Genomic DNA, 20,506 nt, shown 5'->3' on the forward strand with positions numbered 1-20,506 from the left:
CTTCAATCACTAATTATAATAAATACCTTGAAGAATATTAATATGAAAAAGATATAATATGGGTAATGAATTAAAACAGGAGATCATTTTATTACTTTATAGACTAGATAAATGTTTGAAAAAGTCATTACTAGGGCTACAGTTGTACAAATTTCCTAACAACCATAATAATGACTCATTAACTGAACCACTGTCTTTGTTCAAAACTTCCAAAAGAACTTCTCCTAGATTATTTTCTAAGAAATAATTCAATATAATATCATACACTTCAATGTTCATATTTGCTAATGTTCTTACAGCATATAATAATTCACAATCACATTGACTTCGTACACAATTTTCCGAATGAATTTTGACAGTTCGTTTCAGTGTCGCCAACATTTTGTCTATTAATTCCTCTGGCATATTGTCTTTGAAATCCACATGACAGGAGAGTGTAAATGACAGTCGACTTGTGGTTGCATTGACTTCCAACTTTGACAGAGCTATTAATACTTTTTGTAGGTATTCTGGCCTGAAAATATTGTTTTTTTTTAATTGGTTAAAAGCAACATATGACGACCTACTTAATAGTAATTTTTGTTTTATTTAGCAAACTATAATAAAAACTTTGTCTATGGGTAATGGTCACTTTGCTATTTCACTGATTTCAGGTGGCCGATCGCTAGTTTGCCACCTTATGATATAAAAAAAAACTTACTTGAAATCATCCTCCATTTGATAAGCAAAGTGTAACAAGGCATAAACTGCTGCATCTTGTATATTTTCATTGTGTATCTGCAGCATATTGCAGAGTTTGGAAACTGCGCCTTGTGCAACAAGTATATCACAGACTTTAGGCCCTGACCCAGCCAAGTTGCCTAAAGTCCATGCACAGGTCATCTGAAAAGTGACTACTAATATTATAAATGCGGATTTTTAGATGGTTTGATGAATGTTTGTTTGAAGGTATCTCCAAAATGGCTGTATGGATCTTGCCAAAATTTGTCATAGATGTTGAACATAGTCTAGAGGAACATATAGTCGACAGCTAATGTTATAAAAAATCATAGGAATTTTTATCCAAATTAATATTGTGAAAAAACTAATGCCATCTGTTGCAATTAAAATTAATTGAAATATCAAAAAACTTTTATGCTATCATCAGGTGTTTGAAATATTAATATTATAAACATTTCATAATATGGAGTTCTATAATTTTGTGGAGAAGTCTAGTGCAAAAATATAACATAAGTATATTTTTTATATTAGTATAAATTTGGTAACTATTTTCAATTTGAATCTATGCTTACCGCTAACTCAGTTATTGGATTATCAAGCAGTACAGTAAGGTACGGCCCTGCTGCTTTAGCTATAGCTGTACAGGCTCTGGAATCACCGAGTGCCAGGTTACAGCAGCACCCTGCCGCAGCACATTGCTTTGATACATTATTACCTGAAAATTAAATGTTTTGTAACTTACTTGGTTTTATTCACCAAAATATAGATAAAAATCTCTTTTTACTCACCTGTTAATTCCCTTACTAACCCACGCAGAGCTCCATAACATTTTAAAACAACTTCAATATTCTTTTCATCATCTATCAATACATTTTTAAGTATTAGAAGATTCTCTACAGTTACATGGGACTTTGATTTTAAATTTTGTACAATGGACGAAATATTTTCTGGTGATAATCTGAAATAAGAAATTAAGTAATTTCAACAATTTGTAATTTTTTCCCCTTATAACGTTAATAAATAGTACACTCAATACAGAAGAGTGGACAAAAAATATTTTTTATGTTAATAAGATTCTGGTATACCATACTTATCTTTCATGCACACATTTACTCGTACATCATGTCTCGAGTAATAGTTGTTTATAATACAAAGTATGAAACCCATTCACCCCATTACTTATAGATTATCCTAATAAACCTAGCCCAAAAAATATATAACTATTTTATCTAGGGCAGATAATAAACAGGAAAGAGATATAAATAAATTTTCATACGATATAATACCTCAAATCTTTTATAGAACGTTGAAGATCACTCACTTCATTTCTATGAGATCGTCGGTTTAATTTTAAGATCTCTCTTGTAGATTCCCTTATATAATTTACAGGAGCGTCGTCCATAATTGTAATTTTATTTTAGAAGACTTGAGCTTGGTAAAATTATAAAACTCTCCCGTTTTCTTTTAAATTATGATATACGAACTGAAATCAAAACAAATCTGACAAGTGACATTTTTTGCAAAGAGTATATAAAAGATTTTATTTTTTTATCAAAGAGTATGTAACTGCTTCGTAGATTTTTCACTTTTTAACCAAATTCTGGTGTTGTCTGTATAAAAAATATTTGGTAGTGGTATTCATATATTATATTGTTAGCCGTTGCGTCGTACTGTTGAAAAGAATCGTATCATCCCCGACCAATGGCAAGAGCATACCAATGATGCCACCTCTTTTGTAGATAAAATCCTACCGTTCTGCCACCCGTACGGTGTTACCATCTAATAATATTATATACTCTTTAGTGGTATTTCAATTGGTCCTCTACTAAGTAATTTCAAATCACTTTTATGCCTTATGGAATTAACGCAAGATTAGAGACAATTAACGTTGGAAAAGTTTAAAATACTTGTTTTCATTTTAAATGGCATTAATTCCTTAGATGTATTGACTATTATTGTATTGTTATTAATAAATGCAACGTTCAATGCGTTACCGTTATCGAGATTATCATGTAAGGAGTAAATGGTACATGTCAAATAGATTTTTATTTTATCTATCTTCCAGCTGAATTGATGGTCAATTACATTGCACAAAAAAATCGCTGCGGAAGTTGGATGGAGGTTTCCATTGAATAATAAGTAATTGAATTTAAAAAATACAAAGAACAAGACCCTTGGACTCGAAATCCCTAGTAAATTATTTCAATATCTAATGAATTCTCTTCCGTCTTATTACGGGTAATATAATGAATCAAAAATAGTCTTTGGCACTCTTCAACAGACAGGTCGAATAAATAAAATTTGTTTATAAAAAAATAAACGCTCGTTCGAAGGGCAAAAGAAAAAAAAAACGATTAATTACTTTAAGTAACCAATCACGATGCGAAGGCGAGGCACATTTAGCGCCAATAAATTACAACCTGCAAAAACAATGAAAAACTATAATTAACAACTAGATAAATATAAAAGTTAATATTTTCCAGTTTCGCAAGTAATTAAGATAAAATATCTACAAGCATCAGCAAAAACTAGAGACATTATTAAAAATAAATTACTAAATAATATGGTTATGTAAATTGTTATTGTTTGAATAAATTACAGACCAAAAATAATTTATTACTCGCTATTGCTGTTTTTTTAACACTGTAGGTACAAGACGAATGAACTCGGACTTTCATCAGAATAATTTCCAATTGTCGATAACTATCAACTCAATTTTTTTACTGCAACTAGTGGTCGCCCGCAACTCCGTGCGCGTGGAATTAGAATAAAAACATAATTAGTAGCCTATATGTTCTTCCACAGTATGTATATATATTTTATTGTGATTCGTTCAGCCATTATGGACTTATTGTCAATAAAACAATTATATTTAGGTTATATTATTATATTTGCTTTATAAGCTATTATTTCAAACAGGTTATTATAACAATAGGTTCAGAAAAAAAAATTACGTCACGTCCGCCTCGCTCTCAATACATAATATAATAATTGTAATTGCTTGTATATCTATTTTATTTTATATATTCGAATAAATTACTACGTAATATAATAATTTAAACCCCCTTTTTCGATTGAAAACCTAAAGTAAGCAGGTGCTAGTCTAATTCATACATTGTGAAAATTACTTTTGATTTTTTAATTATTATGTTAATTATGACATAAAGTGGACTAATATTTTAATATAAGGCTAATTAGTGTTATACAATAATAGTTAAAAGTTATGTGAGAAATAATATTCCAGTAAATTTTTTTTGGAATTTTTACGTAAAATGCAGTTCGTCTATTCGATCGAGGAGGTCACTAACCTTTAGTAACGATGTGTCATTTGTATACTATCAGGTATATTGTTATCTCTATTTTTTCAAAGATAATGTGAGAGACGCCAATATTTCACTGCAATCAAAACCCACAGTCAGGCGGTTGATTAAAATGGCGTCTATTAGTTTTTGAACATAGAATTACAAACTTTGAGATGCTTCTATGAGAAATTATTATTTTAGGTTATGCCACACATAGACACTAAAGTTAATATAATATTTTAAGTTAGTAATAACATAAAATATTGTTTATTCACTTTAGCATGAAATGTCTTATAATGCAGCATTACTAAAATATTCAAAAACATAAAAAACTTTGTACTAACATATGTTTATGTCAAATATAAAATGTTTAAAGAAAGCAGTTAATCTTTCTTAACATATTACAAGTCAATTTTTTAGAAATAAAACTAGGAATTTTCTGAAAAAAAAAACCATATAAAACCACTTACAAAATTTAAAGTTATAACTTGGCGCAATAAAAAAAAACAAAATTTCATGCTGAAGTTTGCAATACTACTATTACCTCGTATCTATTTCGTTCTTAAATCTATTTTTAGTTTAAGACTAATTTTGTGGAAGCAGAAATTTGTGAATAAATTATTTGTAGCTGTTGCGTTATCTATTAACTAAATAGGAATAAATAAAATTACACTTAAAACTACATTTATAGTCGTTACATATCGACTCATCGTGCTAATTTGCTAACTAATTCCATCATCACAATTTATCACAACATTGTAACAAGCCTAAGCGTACAGTTAGTACATTTCTAAGAAATCTTCAATTATATTAACTATATTTTCTGGTGAATTTAATTGTACATGATGTGTACCTTCCACTTCTATATAAGTTACGTCAGTTGTCTCTTTAAGTTTGTCAACAACCGCCATGTAATAATCCAATCTCTCCCAATTCTGTCCAGGAATCGCCCTGATATTAAGTACTCTGCATTTTACTTTAGCAGCATAAGCTAATGCTGTTTCTAAAGACATCATTGCTAGAACAGACACTTTGAGTCTCGGATCCCTTTTAAAATGGTATCCATTCTTTTTCAAATGTGCCGGCGTCGGAGCCATGCCCCTCTTCATCAGAACTTTGCAATTCTCCCTTGACACTGACCCTTTGTATGCATCAACTACTATATCGATCATCTCTTCATAATCGTAGCAAGGTATCTTATTTTCAGATAACGTCTCATATTCTAGAATCTTATCAACAGACCAGCCAGTCGCTTTAACCATGTTTTCTGGCACTCTTACAGCAGGACTGGCAATATCTATACAAATAATGCTATCCACATCATCCGGGAATGAGGCCGCGTACATGAAACTTAATGCGCCACCTAGAGAATGTCCCATTAGACTGATTTTACTCCATTTAAAGTGTTTAACTATCCTTCTTAGTAACGCTACCCCATCCCAGAATATGTAGTAGAGCATTCCGGTCGGATAGTGTGAGGAGAGGCCGTGTCCGGGGAGATCAAGACACAGGACGGAGGTTGACGTTGGCAGTAGTGGGATAAGATTATCCCAGGTCCCTGCGTTGTCTTGCCAGCCGTGGATAGCGATCAGTGGCTGCTTGTTCCTAGGGCCCCACCATCGTCCAGCGACGTGACCCCATGGTACTGGGATTTCTATTTCTTCAACTTGAACACCAGCAGGTAGCTCTGAAAAAGAATGCTTGGATTACATATTTTGACTTGTATTTAATCAAAATTGTGAGTATCACTACTACACAAGGACTTTATCACTTCATATTATGTGTACCCTATACTATCTTTTAATATTATATCGAATCGTACAACGCGGATGCAATACATTTCCTAGATATGATAATAAGTTCGATAAAACATTGTATATTAATATTTGTTATCAGCAATTAATATAAAAATCTTTATAGTTCTTATCCTGTATAAATTAGCAAAAACTATCATGAAACATAAAAACTCAGATTATTTAATATATTATAAGTTTTTTATATAACATGAAAAGAATTTATATAACAATTAATGATACGATAAGCCGATAAAACTATTACCAGAAGCCGTAATCTGTTGATAGTTGATTGATTGAAGGTTAAAATAGAATTAAATTGGCGCTATAGATAATCGACATATAAAAATGTTTGATGTCGCTTCTATTAATAACATAGAAATCTGTGCGCCTATCACGAAGATAATAGCTTTCGTATCATCATCATCTCACTATACGTCCCCACTAAGGGGCTCAGGGCTTGCACTATGCTAGAGGTGACTACATAGTCAACCATGCTGGCACAAGGTCGGTTGACTTCACACATATCTTTGAATTTCTTCTCAGACATGTGCAGGTTGCATCACGATGTTTTCCTTAGCTTACCGTAAGATCATTGGATAAATGTATAATACATATGTAGAAAATCGAAACACACATTGGTACATGTCGGTATTCGAACTTGGAACATGCAGATTGTAAGTCAAGTGCTTAACAACTGAGCCACCGACGCTCGTATCATCATCGACAATTATGTCAAGATTAGTATGAGTTGTACTTTGAGCCCGATAGGCGTTACATAAATTTACGATTACGATACGATGACGATTGTCACAAATATTCGTGTTAGGCCCACTAATCAGCAGACGACATAGTGTATGCCAATCAGCTGTCTTACGCGTGTAGTTCCAATTTTTGCCACATTATGCGCAAGTCGGTCATACGTTAACTAAATTTTAATATTTGCTTGTTTACTGACCTTGATAAGACAATGACGGAAGTTCATTTATAGAAATAAAAAGTCTCCAAGGTGGACACGATTTGGTAACTGATTAAATATTTTCTTTTGTGTAATCTTACTATATTACTAATATTAAAATTGGAAATATTTAGATGAATGGATGGAGATTGAAGATATCTCCAGAACGACTACATGGATCTGGCTGATTTGCCATAGATGTAGAACATAACCTGGAAGAACACATAGGCTACTAAATATATTTTTTGAATTCCCCGCGAATGGAGTCGCGAGCGATAGCTAGTTTGAATATAATACAGCCTGAGTGTCAAATGTTTGTTTCACTTTACTAATAAAAATTAGGAAAAAATTAAATACTATTAAATTAATTTTGATATTTGAATTAAATTATTTAATTGGAATTGATTTTAATATAATATTACCATGCATATGAAAAAAATCGTTCAGTTTTTGTTTGTGTTATTTGTTTTTATTACCAATTTTATTCATCATTTGTATGTTTTGATGTAAATCCATTTTTTTTCATTTTTTTTTAAATAAAGTCAATCATCTTTGCGATGACAGAGACCTTCCGTCTATTATTGATTGCTACATGACCACTACTTCGAATGTGTCGAATAGGCTGAGTGCCTTGACATGTTGCGCAGATATCAAGGCAAAGATTAACTAAAAACCCAAATTTTTAGCAATTGTAGAAACTAATAAAACTAATCTACATACTATTTTTAGAACACCAAAGTAAGGATCTTTCTTACAAAATTGTATGCTAATTGCTTATCAGATTGACAAGCATTTGTAGGAACTGTAAATTTCAAATATAAAATTTTACGAACACTATCTCTATCTCTTTGCCTAAGTGGATGAGTGGGATGGCATTATTAACACACGAATGATTAAGTAGAAAAGTGAGTGAAGTAGACAGAGATAATTCGTATAAGCATTTCTGCAAATGTACTGATAACATAAAACCGGTCCGTCACTTTGTAAAACTAACTGTGAACGAATTAGTTTTTATAGTCGCAACACATGTAAAAACATATTACCAACATTATAATAAAAGTATGTTTTTGTCTATTAGTTTGGTAGGTCTATTCGTCAGCATTACATTAAATATAGAGCCACAAATTTTTCCGTAATAACTTACAAACATGGTGTTTTAAACATGGACACACTAATAAACGAAATAATCTAATACTGCGCAATATCACTCGACCGTACTAAACTAGTGAAAGTAGGTACTAGACTGGCCTTTCTCTGCCATTAATTCTCATTAAAAAAAATGATGACGCTCTTAATTTCGCTAATAAAATCGCAATTTAAAATCTCTAAATAGGCCAATCTGGAATTTTTAATACAATTAGCTTTTTATCGTTTTTAACACAATTTTTCCAACCAATCTAAATGATAATAGAAATCGGAAATCACCTGAGTAAATACAATCGTCCGATATAACGATAGCAAGAAACAAACGTTAATTTGAACTTTGATCTCGACACGGCCGGGCTTTACGTCGCATGATATCGATAAATTATAGATGGCACTGTTCCGTCGCATGACATGAATATAACACATACAAATGCACTATTAATTAAATTAAAGATTCAACAAAGGAGAAATTGAATAGCTAAATACTTTTTTGTATTTGTTTAGTATTTTTTTTTATATTTTAAAGCGGTCAACGAGCAAACGGCCACCTGAAATCTAGAATAGCAAAGCGACCATTGCCCATAGACATTTGCAATTGCATGCATTGCCTACCTTTAATCAATAGATGAGGGGATGCACTGAGATAATATTTTCCCATTCCATGCATCCTCTCATCCGGAAAATCCTCTTCCACTTCCAATTCTTGTGAACTTATTTATTTTTTGAAGAATTTAGTGGTCATATTAAATGTAGTAACCAACTCGATTGATTGCCAATGTATGTAGTATAATTACAAAAAATAGTGATTTGCTAAACATCTTAAAGGCGAAATAAGGGGTAACCGAGGAACATATACATAGAGATAGCAATAAAAGATAATCTCTACTTATCCCTTCGGTAAACAATTGTTTATGTTAACTTATGTTATTCCTAACCGATGATTAATGCAAATGATTGAATGTTTTTGTAACTTCCACGCAATGAACTTTGACATTTCATTTCTTTTATTTTAGTTTACACTTCCGGGGGTTCAAGCAATAAATTGATGAACTCTTAATTCTACAGTGTGTCATCATGTCACATTATTAGGTTCATCATATTGATTTATTCCGTTATTAAATATAATTAAGCAATAACTTGTCAATAGAATCTTTTTACAATCTGTCAATATATCAAAATTTGTCTCAAAATTACAAAATTCAATTTAATTTACATGCAGTTGCATATTGAGGTTTATTGAATACACACAATATGAAAAAAAAAATGGCTAGCCATGAGACTAAGATAAAATATTCCGTATTACACATATAGTTTGGTTGAGTGATAAATTATATATTATATTTTAATCTTTATAGTTTCAAAATATAATGAATTTCATCATTCACATACAGTGAATCTTCTAATTAAAAAAATAAAATAGAATGAAAGTGGCAATAAAAGCCTGTGAATATTTGTAATTGATAACAAATAAATATGATTGGATTCGATAAAAAGATAAAATTACCTGGTTCGATATTATGTCCATTAGATTTGTCTTGACTCATTTTCAATTCCGGATATTTAACACTTAATTAATATATTTAAGAAGTAGTTAACGGCGATTATCTAGCTATGAAAACTTATTATTAATTAATTAAATAGAGTCCACAAGATTAATGCTAAATGATGTCCGCATAAAACACTTCGTAAGTTCACCACGTTTTTATCACAAGGAAGATTTAATCAATAAGGTGCTAAATTCGTCCAATGTATGACGCTAATCTACATCCAAGAAAATGCGCAAACAACCGCATCGGCAGACAGAACGATCGTGTAAAACGAATAAAAAAGAACAAGGACCAAGTAGCAACTGACAGTGACAGCTAACTGACATTTACGAATAAATGATAAAATGATTATAGGTAATTAATGATAAAGAAATGAATCATTGAAATAATAAAGAAAAATTCCATTCACTCACATTGATAAACACAGATTATACAGAATAAACACCAAAAAATCACCTTTACCTATTTTACTTTTTACTTACTTTAACTTTATAAATATAGCTTGTTAGGCTTGTTACTCATGACACAAACGAATTTGATTTTATTGAAAAATTTCTTTAAAGTTCGAAATGACGTGACCACTATCTTTTATATTCTGTGTTGGTGTATAATCTGTTCTGTCATAACACAACAAGACCAAAATCATCCTTTTGAGAACAGAGTCGAGAGAAAAGTAAGATTTTAGACAAGTAAGCAAGATACTGAAAACCGCTACGTTGACAAAGTTTGTTTTATAATGGCAGAGAAGAGGAAAACTAAAAAGCGAAAAGAGGTATGGAATTTTACAGTATTTTCTTAATATCTTTAATTATACTAAATTAATGTTCGATAAAAATTAATTGATACACTTCAGTAGGCAATATTACAATTCTTCAAATAAAGTTAATTCGTTGGGTCTGGCTGAATGCCTAAATTCGGTGTGAATTTTCAGTATACGTCGTGAAAAACCATTGTGCGTATGAATATGAAAATGACGCAGTTATTTTCCTTTTTTGTCTATTACGATGTACTTTAAAACGTGTTATTTTTGTCCTGTTTTAGATTTTTACGAATAATATGATACTAGGAATTAATTTAAAATAGCTTAAATATTGATTTGTTTTAAAAACAAAGAATAAAATCATTTATTTATTTTAATTATTTTAGACAACAAAATAGTAGAAACTTATGTTTATTTTTGTTTGGTTTCAGAAAAGAAAGGTTTGATTTGATTTTATTTTTCACTTAGTAGTTTTGTGTACAGTGAGCCACAAAGGCTGCACTAGTATGTGATATATATTTACACTTGGTTTACAGTAGTGTAGAGGGGTTATAACAATATTTAATTTCTTTCCTTTCTTCACTTATATTCTTATGGTAACTATAATTTAGTTCAACTGATATCTATATGGTTAAATTTACATATTGAATACTATGTATTTGATTAAAGTTTGTTGACCTCCATAATGAACACATGTTCTTTTCTTGGAAGGACTAATTGTAGCCTTTTGTTTAGGTTTCACTATTTCATACTTTGACTATTAATATTGGTTTGCAAATGTAATGTTTCATGTACACTATCACTATACACAATACTTTAGCTGTGTTTCAAACTTTTGTCACTTTGTGTTTATTGTCTTCTATGTGTTTTCACATGACACCGCTTTACTTCACAGAAATTGCTAAAAAAATCTTAAGGGTTGATATCTTTGAAAATTGCACCATTTATACATTGATTGAAAGTTTAAAATCAAAAAACATTATTATATTCCTCACAATTCCTATTTATAGAGGAAACTAAGGCTTGATATCTATATGACTAAGTTCTTATATAAAGGTCTGTTTTAAATTGATTTAAAATAATCGAAGAATTAGAGAAAATACTTGACTTTTCTTTTGAAATTAAATTTTGACAAATTGATGTTCATTTATTGGATTAATGAAGTCAATTGATAATGCAATGATGTAATATCAAAAATCTCTGAACAATTAAAGTTGCATAGTATTATAGTACTATATGTGGTATAATGTCTTTTGTCTTTGTTGTGTCATGCACCTATTTCCTATGTCAGAGACAGTCATATTCTGATAGAGTGTACACCTTGGTGTTCCCGCTGCTCATTTGCCCACTTCTGTTATAAAAAAGTGAAGCAATAATGCACCATAATCGAAGGCCTATTTCAGTTTTATGACAAAGTATATTATTAACCAAGAGTGTTACTGCCAAAATATGCATTAAAAATTATGTTATCTTTTACGTTCTCATTGAAAAAACAAGTATTATGACAGTGGAAACTTACAGTAAGATTATTAAAACAAATCTACACTAGGCATAGCTTTGTGAAATCACCCGTAACCATCTTGTTTTATAAATAAACAATTTTATCTAAAATTTTTAAAACAAATACAAGAAAAGCAAGTATCCATAACCACCTAATGGACTGATCAAAGATAAGATAGTATTTGGAACCCTTTAAATGTTCAATTCCACTTAGCACAGTGGTAAGTTGTCGAGAGGTAAAGCCAAAAAGTATTTACGCAGGTAATGATGGTACAGGAAAAAAGAATCAGAGGATTTGCAAGTCCACAATTTAAGTCACTTCAACATAAAAATAAGTTAATTTTAAATTTTAAATTAACTAACTATTATTTGGTCCTTTTTTATGTTTAGTATTTATTTACCTATTTTAAAAATTATTTTTTTCACATATTCCATCTTTGTTCTTTTTTTGCTATTTTAGTCATATTTCGTGGTCCTAGGTTTAGTAAAAAGCATATTGTAAGTTTAGTCAGTTAAGATAAATAACTAAAGTTCTTTAGAGCTTAACCTTTAAACGCAAGGTCGAAAGGTAGCCGTTCTGCGCGACCTTTGAAAGGGCGCCGGTCAAATAACTCGCACAGTTGGCTTAAATATATTGGTAAATTTAAAAAGACAATGGGTTCATGGCTTTTTTCTTGACTTATGAATAGATAGATGGAATTGCATTATTTTTTTATATTAACACTTTTTAAGAGCACTAAGTATACTCTGGTCTTAAGCGCAACTCCAGCCACCATAGGTGTTAACACTTGTAATGCTGACTTGCCTGGCGAGTCCACTTTGGTAAGATTGATACCAGCGTACGTGTTTAAACAATCTTATGCTTATTTTGTCCCTATAAAAATTTGCCAATGACCTTATGTTTACTGTAAGTCTGAGCATTGTGTATAAAGTGGCCATTTAGAATGTGGAGTGTTGAAGACGTACGTCACAACTGCAGTTCGATAGCTGCGCTGAACGTGGCCGTGACCTCAATACGAGATGAACGTCATTAGCGCAGGAAGACGCGGAAATGCAGGGAATGAGATGTTTTTATTTTATATTTTCAACTAGTGACAATTAGCTTTTTTAAATATCAGCAGAGTTTTGTTAATTTGATAACATTTCTTGTACCATTCCAACTAAGCTTGTGCTAGGACATGATATACTTGTTCGGACCCCCAACTTCGTGATCGGAAGTCCATACTCTTAACCATTAGGCTATTGACGTCGACGCGTCAACTATGCGAGTCTCCTATTGGGCGAAATAAAAAAATAAAAAATCTTTAATTTATGGTCAACCATAAATTAATATTTTTCATCAAGCGTTATGTACTTCTTCTAAATTTTATCTGATTATCTTTTAAAGTTGTACGAAATTTTCGCTACGTTTTATTTATATTAAAAATGCGAATGTTTGGGTGTATATCCATACAAGCATCCGGTTGTTCGAAGGTATCTCCAGAGCTGCTTCACGTAACACGGTAAAATTTGTCATAGATGTAAAACAAAATCTGGAAGAACACGTAGGCTTCTAATTAAGTCTACTACTATTAACCACGCGGATGGCGTCGCGAGTGATACCTAATTTATTAATATAATGACATACGTGAAGCTATAAAAGATCGAAACGCATTTTTTTTAAAACGTCACAATTATGTAAAAAAAACACTTTTTAATACTTCTCTTAAATTGCAATTACGATATCGCGATCCGCAAAATTAAGTCGACCCTTCCTTAAAAGGCGTTTTTGGAGCACGTAATTCAATTTGTTTTTTTTTACTTGAAATGCAAATGCAAAAGGTACAAGGCATGCCGATAGTCTAAGTCATTCGATTGTGTCCCTAAGTAGGAGGTGGTCGTGGATAAGTAGATCTGGCACACTTTCACCTGCGCTCGCTCCGGACTCGGCATACGTGTGTCAATAGTGTGACAGTTAGGTGGTGTCAGGCATGGGGGAATTTGTAAGTTTAAATTATTTTATTAATTTCTTTATTTGCGCGTATGTGGATTCAGTTAAGAGATGTATGGAAGAATATATTGTACCAGTTCCGTAGAAACTAGGGTATAAATTTTAGGTTGTTGATAATTTTGTTTATATGTTTTACGTATGATTTATGTTATTTCGACTTTATTGTGATAGAATTTCGTAAAATTATAATATGTTTTAAATGTTTATTAGTTTAACATACAATTGTCTATATCTTTATATATATATAATTCTTCTGTGAGTGTGTATGTCACTGAACTTCTCTCAAACGACTGGACCGATTTTGATGAAATTTTTTGTGTGTGTTCAAGGGGGTTCTGGGAATGGTTTAGATTCACAATTTTCATCAAATATTAACTTCATATTAATTTATTCAAATTAAAGACGTGTAGACAGGACAACGTCTGTCGGGTCCGCTAGTTAATATTATAAATTACTAGATTATTAATTCTGCGTCAACGTAGATGCGGGTAACTGCTAGTTATTTATGTGGCCGTTTTATTTGTCTGATGGTTTATGAGACTAAAATCTCTATATAAAACACCAGCTGTCGCCGGCGACTCCGTCCGCGTGAATATCTAAAAAAACTGAATTAGTGGTAGCCCACCCACCCATCCATCCATCAACATCACACACATCTAAATATGCGCATTTATAATATTAGTAAGTTAAATAAAAAAACAGCTCTTCAAGGCACAAATTCGAAAAAAATGAACAAATAGTATCCTATGTCCGTCTCTTTGCTCTAAGCTACCTTCTAACCAATTTCAGCCATATCGGTAAAGCCGTTCTTAAGTTATAAATAGTGTAACTAACGCGACTTTCTTTTATATATATAGATATCGACATCCCTGTCGTTATCATTGAAGAAACAGAGACAACAATATTAAACGAGGATTTTTGTCTAGGTAAAAGCGCTATAATCTTACGGGGAAAATACGAATCGAAAACTACAGTCTAGAAAATCAATTAAGATGTTTTGGCTACAAAAGCTCACAATATTGGAATCATAGACGGTAAATCTGCCGATCATAATCAAATATTGTGTGGTAGGGCTCAGACAAAAGGGTCAATTGCACTCTGAAACACATCCATTATTTTCTCTTCATACCGACTAGACTAAAGCGCTTTTAGTTCTGGGCAATATGAAAGTTTCTGAATTGTATCGAAAACTTAAAAAAAGGCAATTCATGTGTCGTATTGCTTATCCACCCTTCACTAACATCTTTTTTATATTTTCTAAATTAGGCAAAATTATGTTGTCTAGTGGATTATTCTGCCTAGTAGCGAAAATAGTCTAAAATTTACATCAAACTTTGACTAGGACATAAGAACTTAATAACTGCACTAGCATGTATAGCTCAGACATCATAATATGTTAAATTTACGGTATAATTGTCAATTTCCACTGCCCTAAAACTTGTAGAAAAACATTTCTTATCTCTGTTTTATGCAATAATGAATGGGTTGACAAAAAGTTTTTATACAAGGATACCCATAGTTTATGATCTCTGGCATTACAATTTTTGTATGAAGATTTGTGAATATGTACCGAATTTATTGACCCTTACTTTCGGTACTAACAAATAAAAAGTAAATCTCATTAAGTATCTGCGAGGTCCTCAACCTTTTTTCGATCTTAATATACTAAACCTTTTACTCACGCGTATAAAAGCTAAGTTTATTTTGGGATTTTTATTGATTTAAAAATACACTTAACTTTTCGTATCAGGTCCTGAATTTACTTAAAAGGATAAGAATGACTAAATTATTTTTATTTATTCCTTCGAGTATCCGATTTTAAGTGGTCTTATCAAAAGTGTACCTCATAAGAATTATTTTGCTTTAGTAAATTACTTGAATTCCTAAATTAGATTGATTTTTACAAAAACATTTTTGTATTGCACGTCTACTATTATATCTTCTATATATATAAAAGAAAGTCGTGTTAATTACACTATTTATAACTCAAAAACGGCTTTACCGATATGACTGAAAATTGGTGAGGAAGTAGCTTAGAGCCAGGAGACGGACATAGGATACTATTTAATAATTTTTTTCGAATTTATGCCTTGAAGAGCTGCTTTTTATTTAACTTACTAATATTATAAATGCGAATGTTTAGATGGATAGATGGGTGATTGAAGATATCTCTAGAACGGCTGAACGGGTATCGATTAAATTAGGCATACGTAAAGACCATAGTCTGAAAGAACACATAAGCTACACTAATAAGTTTTTTTATATATCCACGCGGACAGAGTCGCGGGCGACAGCTAGTTTACAATATAAAAGTGTTATGACTGAAATCAATATTTGATCCTTGAGATCGGTTTAAACATTACATTAAATTATTTAGTAAGAAACGTGGTTTAAAAATTATTCGAGCGCCCACTAAACAATAGATCATTTTTGATTCGATATTGCGATCTTTAGATTCCTTAAATTTAAACCAAATCGATTGAAAAGTTGCATATAAAATACTCCAAAATGATTCAAGATCGAATATCGATTCCGGTCGTTATTATAGGGCGTCTTTAAAATCTGATACTAGTAATGAATTATAGTTATATAGCTCATCATAATAATTTCATGAAGTGCACGCGACAATGTTTGCTAAATAAATCTACGTTTAAACATCAATTAACCTAGTTTCTGTATAATTACTGTACTTGCAGTTTATATAGCCCTCTAGCCTTGCGATTTACTTGCGTAGAGCAGTATTTCCCAGTAATTTTATATTTCCTATTCGGAAATTACCATCAAATAATAATTTGATATCACGGTATTTGATTTCTACCAAAGAGTTGACATTCACATCCAACTTTTTTCTTATTGTTGAATCCCTTGTGGCCAGTGTTTTAACACATTTACTGCCACCGACTTGCTTGGAGAGTTCCATTTTTTACAAGCTGCCAAACCGTTGAGGCATGTAACGTGTTCATTATACTAAAGAATATTGCTCATCTTTGGAATCGAAGATTTTTAATCTATGAAGTAATGTAATCGGTTCAGAGATATAAAAGAAACAGACATTTTTATTAAATAATTTCTCTACTAAGATATACGGCAATTATGTAAGTTTTGGGTGAGAACATTAGCATGAAGCTGTCAATGTCAATGCCGTCTGGTCAAAACATTTTACATAAGATTATTTCTGAGCGTATTATAAACAGGATTGTTAAAGCAAAAGGAGGCAAAGACGCTATTTATGGAAAGCTAAATGAATCGCTGATGATGAAGGAAAGGAAAAGTCTTCCGTAACGAAGATATCTAAAATATGTTATCAGATTTATCTTCTATTAACACGTGCAATGCCACTACGGTTTTAGTTAAGTGAAATCATAACGCTAGTCGGTGGCATTGAACGTGTTAATTTAAAGTAAATCCCCGGGTACGCCGACTAATTCCAATAGCTATTGCTTCTGCAAAGATCCGTCAAAAACCATCTAAAACATAATTGAGTCGTACGAAGGTCCAAGAGTTCGTTTAAGGTCAATGACCTCATAATAAGTCCCTCGTAACGGAGATGTTTACAAATCGATAAGACGAAAAAAGTTACATCTCTTGATCTCATAAGAGTTGTAACTCTTGGATGAGTCGTAGTACGTTTGACTCTGTTTTTAAAACTAGCTCTATAAGATATCTTAATCTTCCAGGAGTTTGGTGAAGCGACTGAGTCGGAGAAGCCGACCAGCGAAGAATATGCGGTGGCCAAGTGGCTGAAGGCCAATGTGCCAACTAAAAAGACCAAGTTCTTGAACCATCATGTCGAATATTTTACAGGTAAGAACAAAGACGTATTTGGCTCTATAAGCAAATTATAAAGCCAAACACAATAAAATATAGTAAATTTCCACTGTCGTAAGACTTGTTGACGTATCTGTTTATACATTCTCTTGGTTATTTCAAAGAGAATGCGACGAATGCAAGTTTTATGACAATGGAAATCCACAATTAATGGTACACATTTTGAATTGAATTAAGGATTATTTGTTTATGTAGTTTTAGACATTTATTAGATAGAATCCTTTGGCGCGAATGGCGTGCTTTCGTTACAAAGTCAAATGTCAGAATGAATAGTGATGGGACATAAACGTCGACATTTTAGTAAGGCTAATGTTGCGCCAGTACACCGGCACAGAATCGGATTTTCTTCCTAACAGTAGATATCTTTTTTTCTGTATTTTTTGGAATCGAAGTAAAAATTTTTTTCTGAGATATTCGTTGATAAGCTTTTAATCTTATGTTACTTCTTACTGATATTATAAATGCGAATGTTTAGATGAATGGATGTTTGTTTGTGTAAATGTATCTCCAAAACAGCTGAACGGATCGCGATGAAATTTGGCATACATATAGAATATAGTCTGGAAGAACACATAGGCAACTAATTATGTATTTTTTAATTCCGCGTGGACGGAGTCGCGGGCGACATAGCATAATATACTTCTAAATCTGTGTATTAAGAGTTTAGATAAAATATGTTTGTTGTATTGTTCAATTTATTTCGCTCCAAAAAGCGTCCAAGATGTTTGTTTAAATAGAATCTCATTTGATATGCATACAATGTTTATAGCACTTTGTAAAATCCATGTTTATAAATATAACGCATTAGAAAATGTAATCTTAAATTGTTTACTTTTGTTTTTATGTTTAAAGTCGCTGTCGCACGCGACTCCGTCTGCGCGGAATAAAAAAAATTAATGGTCTATGTGTTCTTCGAGTCTATGTTCTACATTTATGCCAAATTTCAACTATCTGTTGTAAACATCCCCATTTATAATTAACAAAAAATATTATACTTTAACGTTGTAACGTATAATAATGACACTTGAACGATTTAAGTATTCATAAGAACATTCTCTAAATTATACTTAATTTTAATATAAAACAATCAATGGTTGGGAAACTGTTGCAATCTAATCTCGCATTGTTTCGCTACGTGCCGTCGACAATGAAAACAAAACACGCTCCCTATGTAAACACAGGCTAATAATATACCATGAACCTACATAATACTATATAGCAATGTGTTTGTACCCTTAAACTGATTTACATTTGGTATCAACCTGTATAACATATTCCTTTCTTTGTTTATTCAATGAGAAAGAAAAGGATGGATGATGGTCAAATACCAATTACGTGCAGCCAATTAAAAAGTTAAAACCAATGACCTATATACATGGACTGGCTATAATATATAGGAATTTGTGCATTTTTGATTTTTGCCATCTTGGCGTTGTAGCGGTTTGTAGCAGTAGAGTGGATTCGAACTAATAATATAGATATAACATTAAAAGGCGCATTTAAATCCGAAAGAAGCAATAGCTGTCATTTTCAAGCAATTGCCTCTCAATTTATAGAAATTAGAGGTTAAAATAAATTAATATCATTGCTAGGCACAAGGGCAGTCGACGCTTTGCTGACATCAAAATGGGCGACGGGGAAGAATCCTATATTCACGACGCGTCTCGAAGTCACCGACTTTCTTCACCAAATGCTCCTACATAAGTTATTCCACAGAGCTAAGAAGGTAAATAGGTCTTTATAAAAATTGTTCATTCATAATTCTAGCTTAATAATATGTCTTCACGTAAATTACAAAGTGTACGAGAATATTTAAAAATGTATTTCAAAATAGAATCCCTTGATTTATTCCTTTCGTTCATTTTAGGTATATTTGAATGTTATTTTGTTATTTTAGATACCCGTCAGTGAACAAGAATTAAAAGGCAAGTCTAAGAAAAAGGAGGCAGAGAAAAGCAAGAGTGGAGATGAGAAAGATCAAGCCAGCGCTTGCGAGGGAAAGGTAGGAGATTTTATTATGTGTATTTTAAATATAGGCAATCTGTGAATTTCGCATAGATTTTTTTCTCAATGTTAATTCCAACTAATGCCTAAATTACAGTGCTAAGTAATAACACAATGGTTTGGATTGTGTATTTATGTATAGTAGTTGCCCTCGACTTCGTCCGCGTTGAATTAAATAAAAGCTAGAAATATGTATAGCAGGTGTGGTACCCGCTGATACTGTAGCTTCCCAAAACAATATTTCAATCGGTAGAAAAATTAACAAACAAATCTTTCCTCTCATATTAGTATAGATAATTCTAGAAACTGAACAGATCTGAATGAAATAAGTACCAAAAATATTTCCCTGTCGAATAAGACTACTAACTGAGATTTTTTTCAAGGAAAATTATAGCTAATATCATTAAAATTCCAGGATACAAAAGAGAAAGACAAGGAGAAGGAGAAAGAGAAGAAGAAGCGTAAAATAAGGCTGGAGATGCACATGGAGCAGATGTTCCTGGACACCGCGGACGCGTACGTCTGGATCTACGACCCGATGCCCTGGTACTACTGGCTGTGCGGAGCGCTCGTTGTCTTTGGCACCATCGGAGTCTGCATGTTCCCGCTCTGGCCCGCCACTGTCAGGTGACTAACGAACACAATTATCTATCCTTAACATCAGGCGGAACACCTGATTCCAGTAACATCTGAAATAAGTTGATAGGTTACTTATGTTTTGCCTACTTTAAATGGCCACTGAGGGTATGTTTCCCCTTGTACATCCCTCTCCATTGCCAAGTTGACTTTGTCTACTTGAAGGAAAGAGTGAGAAGGGTAATTGGGCATCTGGCACACACTTAAACTGTGGTAGACGACAGCACATCAGAAAACACGCCTCAAGAGGAAGTTATGCTACGCACAATCTGATGATCGGCGACGAAAGCCTTATTTTACTCCTATTTCCCTTCCATACCCT

The 20,506-nt window shown here is 32.1% G+C and overlaps 3 protein-coding genes across 6 annotated transcripts in view; 1 reads left to right on the forward strand and 2 right to left on the reverse strand.

Moving 5' to 3' along the window:
• Positions 1–92: 92 nt before the first annotated feature.
• Positions 93–2,195, reverse strand: LOC106115445 (importin subunit alpha-3). 2 transcript variants are annotated; one of them, XM_013308799.1, is made up of 5 exons: positions 2,007–2,195; positions 1,509–1,678; positions 1,293–1,435; positions 701–882; positions 93–514 (listed from the first exon to the last, which is right to left on the reverse strand). In XM_013308799.1, the coding sequence occupies exons 1-5, from the start codon at positions 2,120–2,122 to the stop codon at positions 97–99; spliced, it is 1,029 nt and encodes a 342-aa protein (XP_013164253.1). In that variant the 5' UTR covers positions 2,123–2,195; the 3' UTR covers positions 93–96. The 2 variants fall into 2 exon arrangements, with proteins under 2 accessions (XP_013164253.1, XP_013164254.1); XM_013308800.1 differs by having other exon boundaries at positions 2,042–2,134.
• Positions 2,196–4,534: 2,339 nt separating this feature from the next.
• On the reverse strand, positions 4,535–9,794 carry kraken (serine hydrolase like 2 kraken). The gene is made up of 2 exons (XM_013308949.1): positions 9,424–9,794; positions 4,535–5,709 (listed from the first exon to the last, which is right to left on the reverse strand). Exons 1-2 carry the CDS (start codon positions 9,461–9,463, stop codon positions 4,802–4,804), a joined length of 948 nt encoding a protein of 315 aa, XP_013164403.1. The 5' UTR covers positions 9,464–9,794; the 3' UTR covers positions 4,535–4,801.
• Positions 9,795–10,075: 281 nt separating this feature from the next.
• Trp1 (translocation protein 1) overlaps positions 10,076–20,506 on the forward strand; it is a 12,648-nt gene continuing 2,217 nt past the window's right edge. Inside the window, exons 1-6 of one of the 3 annotated variants that reach the window (XM_013308941.1) lie at positions 10,076–10,238; positions 10,658–10,666; positions 17,394–17,520; positions 19,137–19,270; positions 19,442–19,546; positions 19,964–20,175. In XM_013308941.1, the coding sequence (XP_013164395.1) occupies positions 10,203–10,238; positions 10,658–10,666; positions 17,394–17,520; positions 19,137–19,270; positions 19,442–19,546; positions 19,964–20,175 (623 nt within the window). In that variant the 5' untranslated portion in view covers positions 10,076–10,202. Of the gene's footprint in view, positions 10,239–10,657; positions 10,667–13,644; positions 13,709–17,393; positions 17,521–19,136; positions 19,271–19,441; positions 19,547–19,963; positions 20,176–20,506 lie in introns of those variants that run through there. The other 2 variants (XM_013308942.1, XM_013308943.1) reach the window with 2 other exon arrangements.

This window comes from Papilio xuthus, unplaced genomic scaffold (assembly GCF_000836235.2).
Source record: "Papilio xuthus unplaced genomic scaffold, Pxut_1.1 DF827789.1, whole genome shotgun sequence".
NCBI classification, from domain to species: Eukaryota; Metazoa; Arthropoda; class Insecta; order Lepidoptera; family Papilionidae; genus Papilio; species Papilio xuthus.

What these genes read in the sequence shown, in the direction of transcription:
- LOC106115445 (XM_013308799.1), bottom strand. Translation starts at nt 2,122, where the DNA reads ATGGACGACGCTCCTGTAAATTATATAAGGGAATCTACAAGAGAGATC. An exon ending in GTTAGTAAGGGAATTAACAG is followed by an intron (nt 1,436 to 1,508) that starts GTGAGTAAAAAG and finishes TTTAATTTTCAG; the next exon opens with GTAATAATGTATCAAAGCAA. An exon ending in CAAATGGAGGATGATTTCAA is followed by an intron (nt 515 to 700) that starts GTAAGTTTTTTT and finishes CAATATTTTCAG; the next exon opens with GCCAGAATACCTACAAAAAG.
- kraken (XM_013308949.1), bottom strand. Translation starts at nt 9,463, where the DNA reads ATGAGTCAAGACAAATCTAATGGACATAATATCGAACCAG. An exon ending in TGGACATAATATCGAACCAG is followed by an intron (nt 5,710 to 9,423) that starts GTAATTTTATCT and finishes ATTCTTTTTCAG; the next exon opens with AGCTACCTGCTGGTGTTCAA.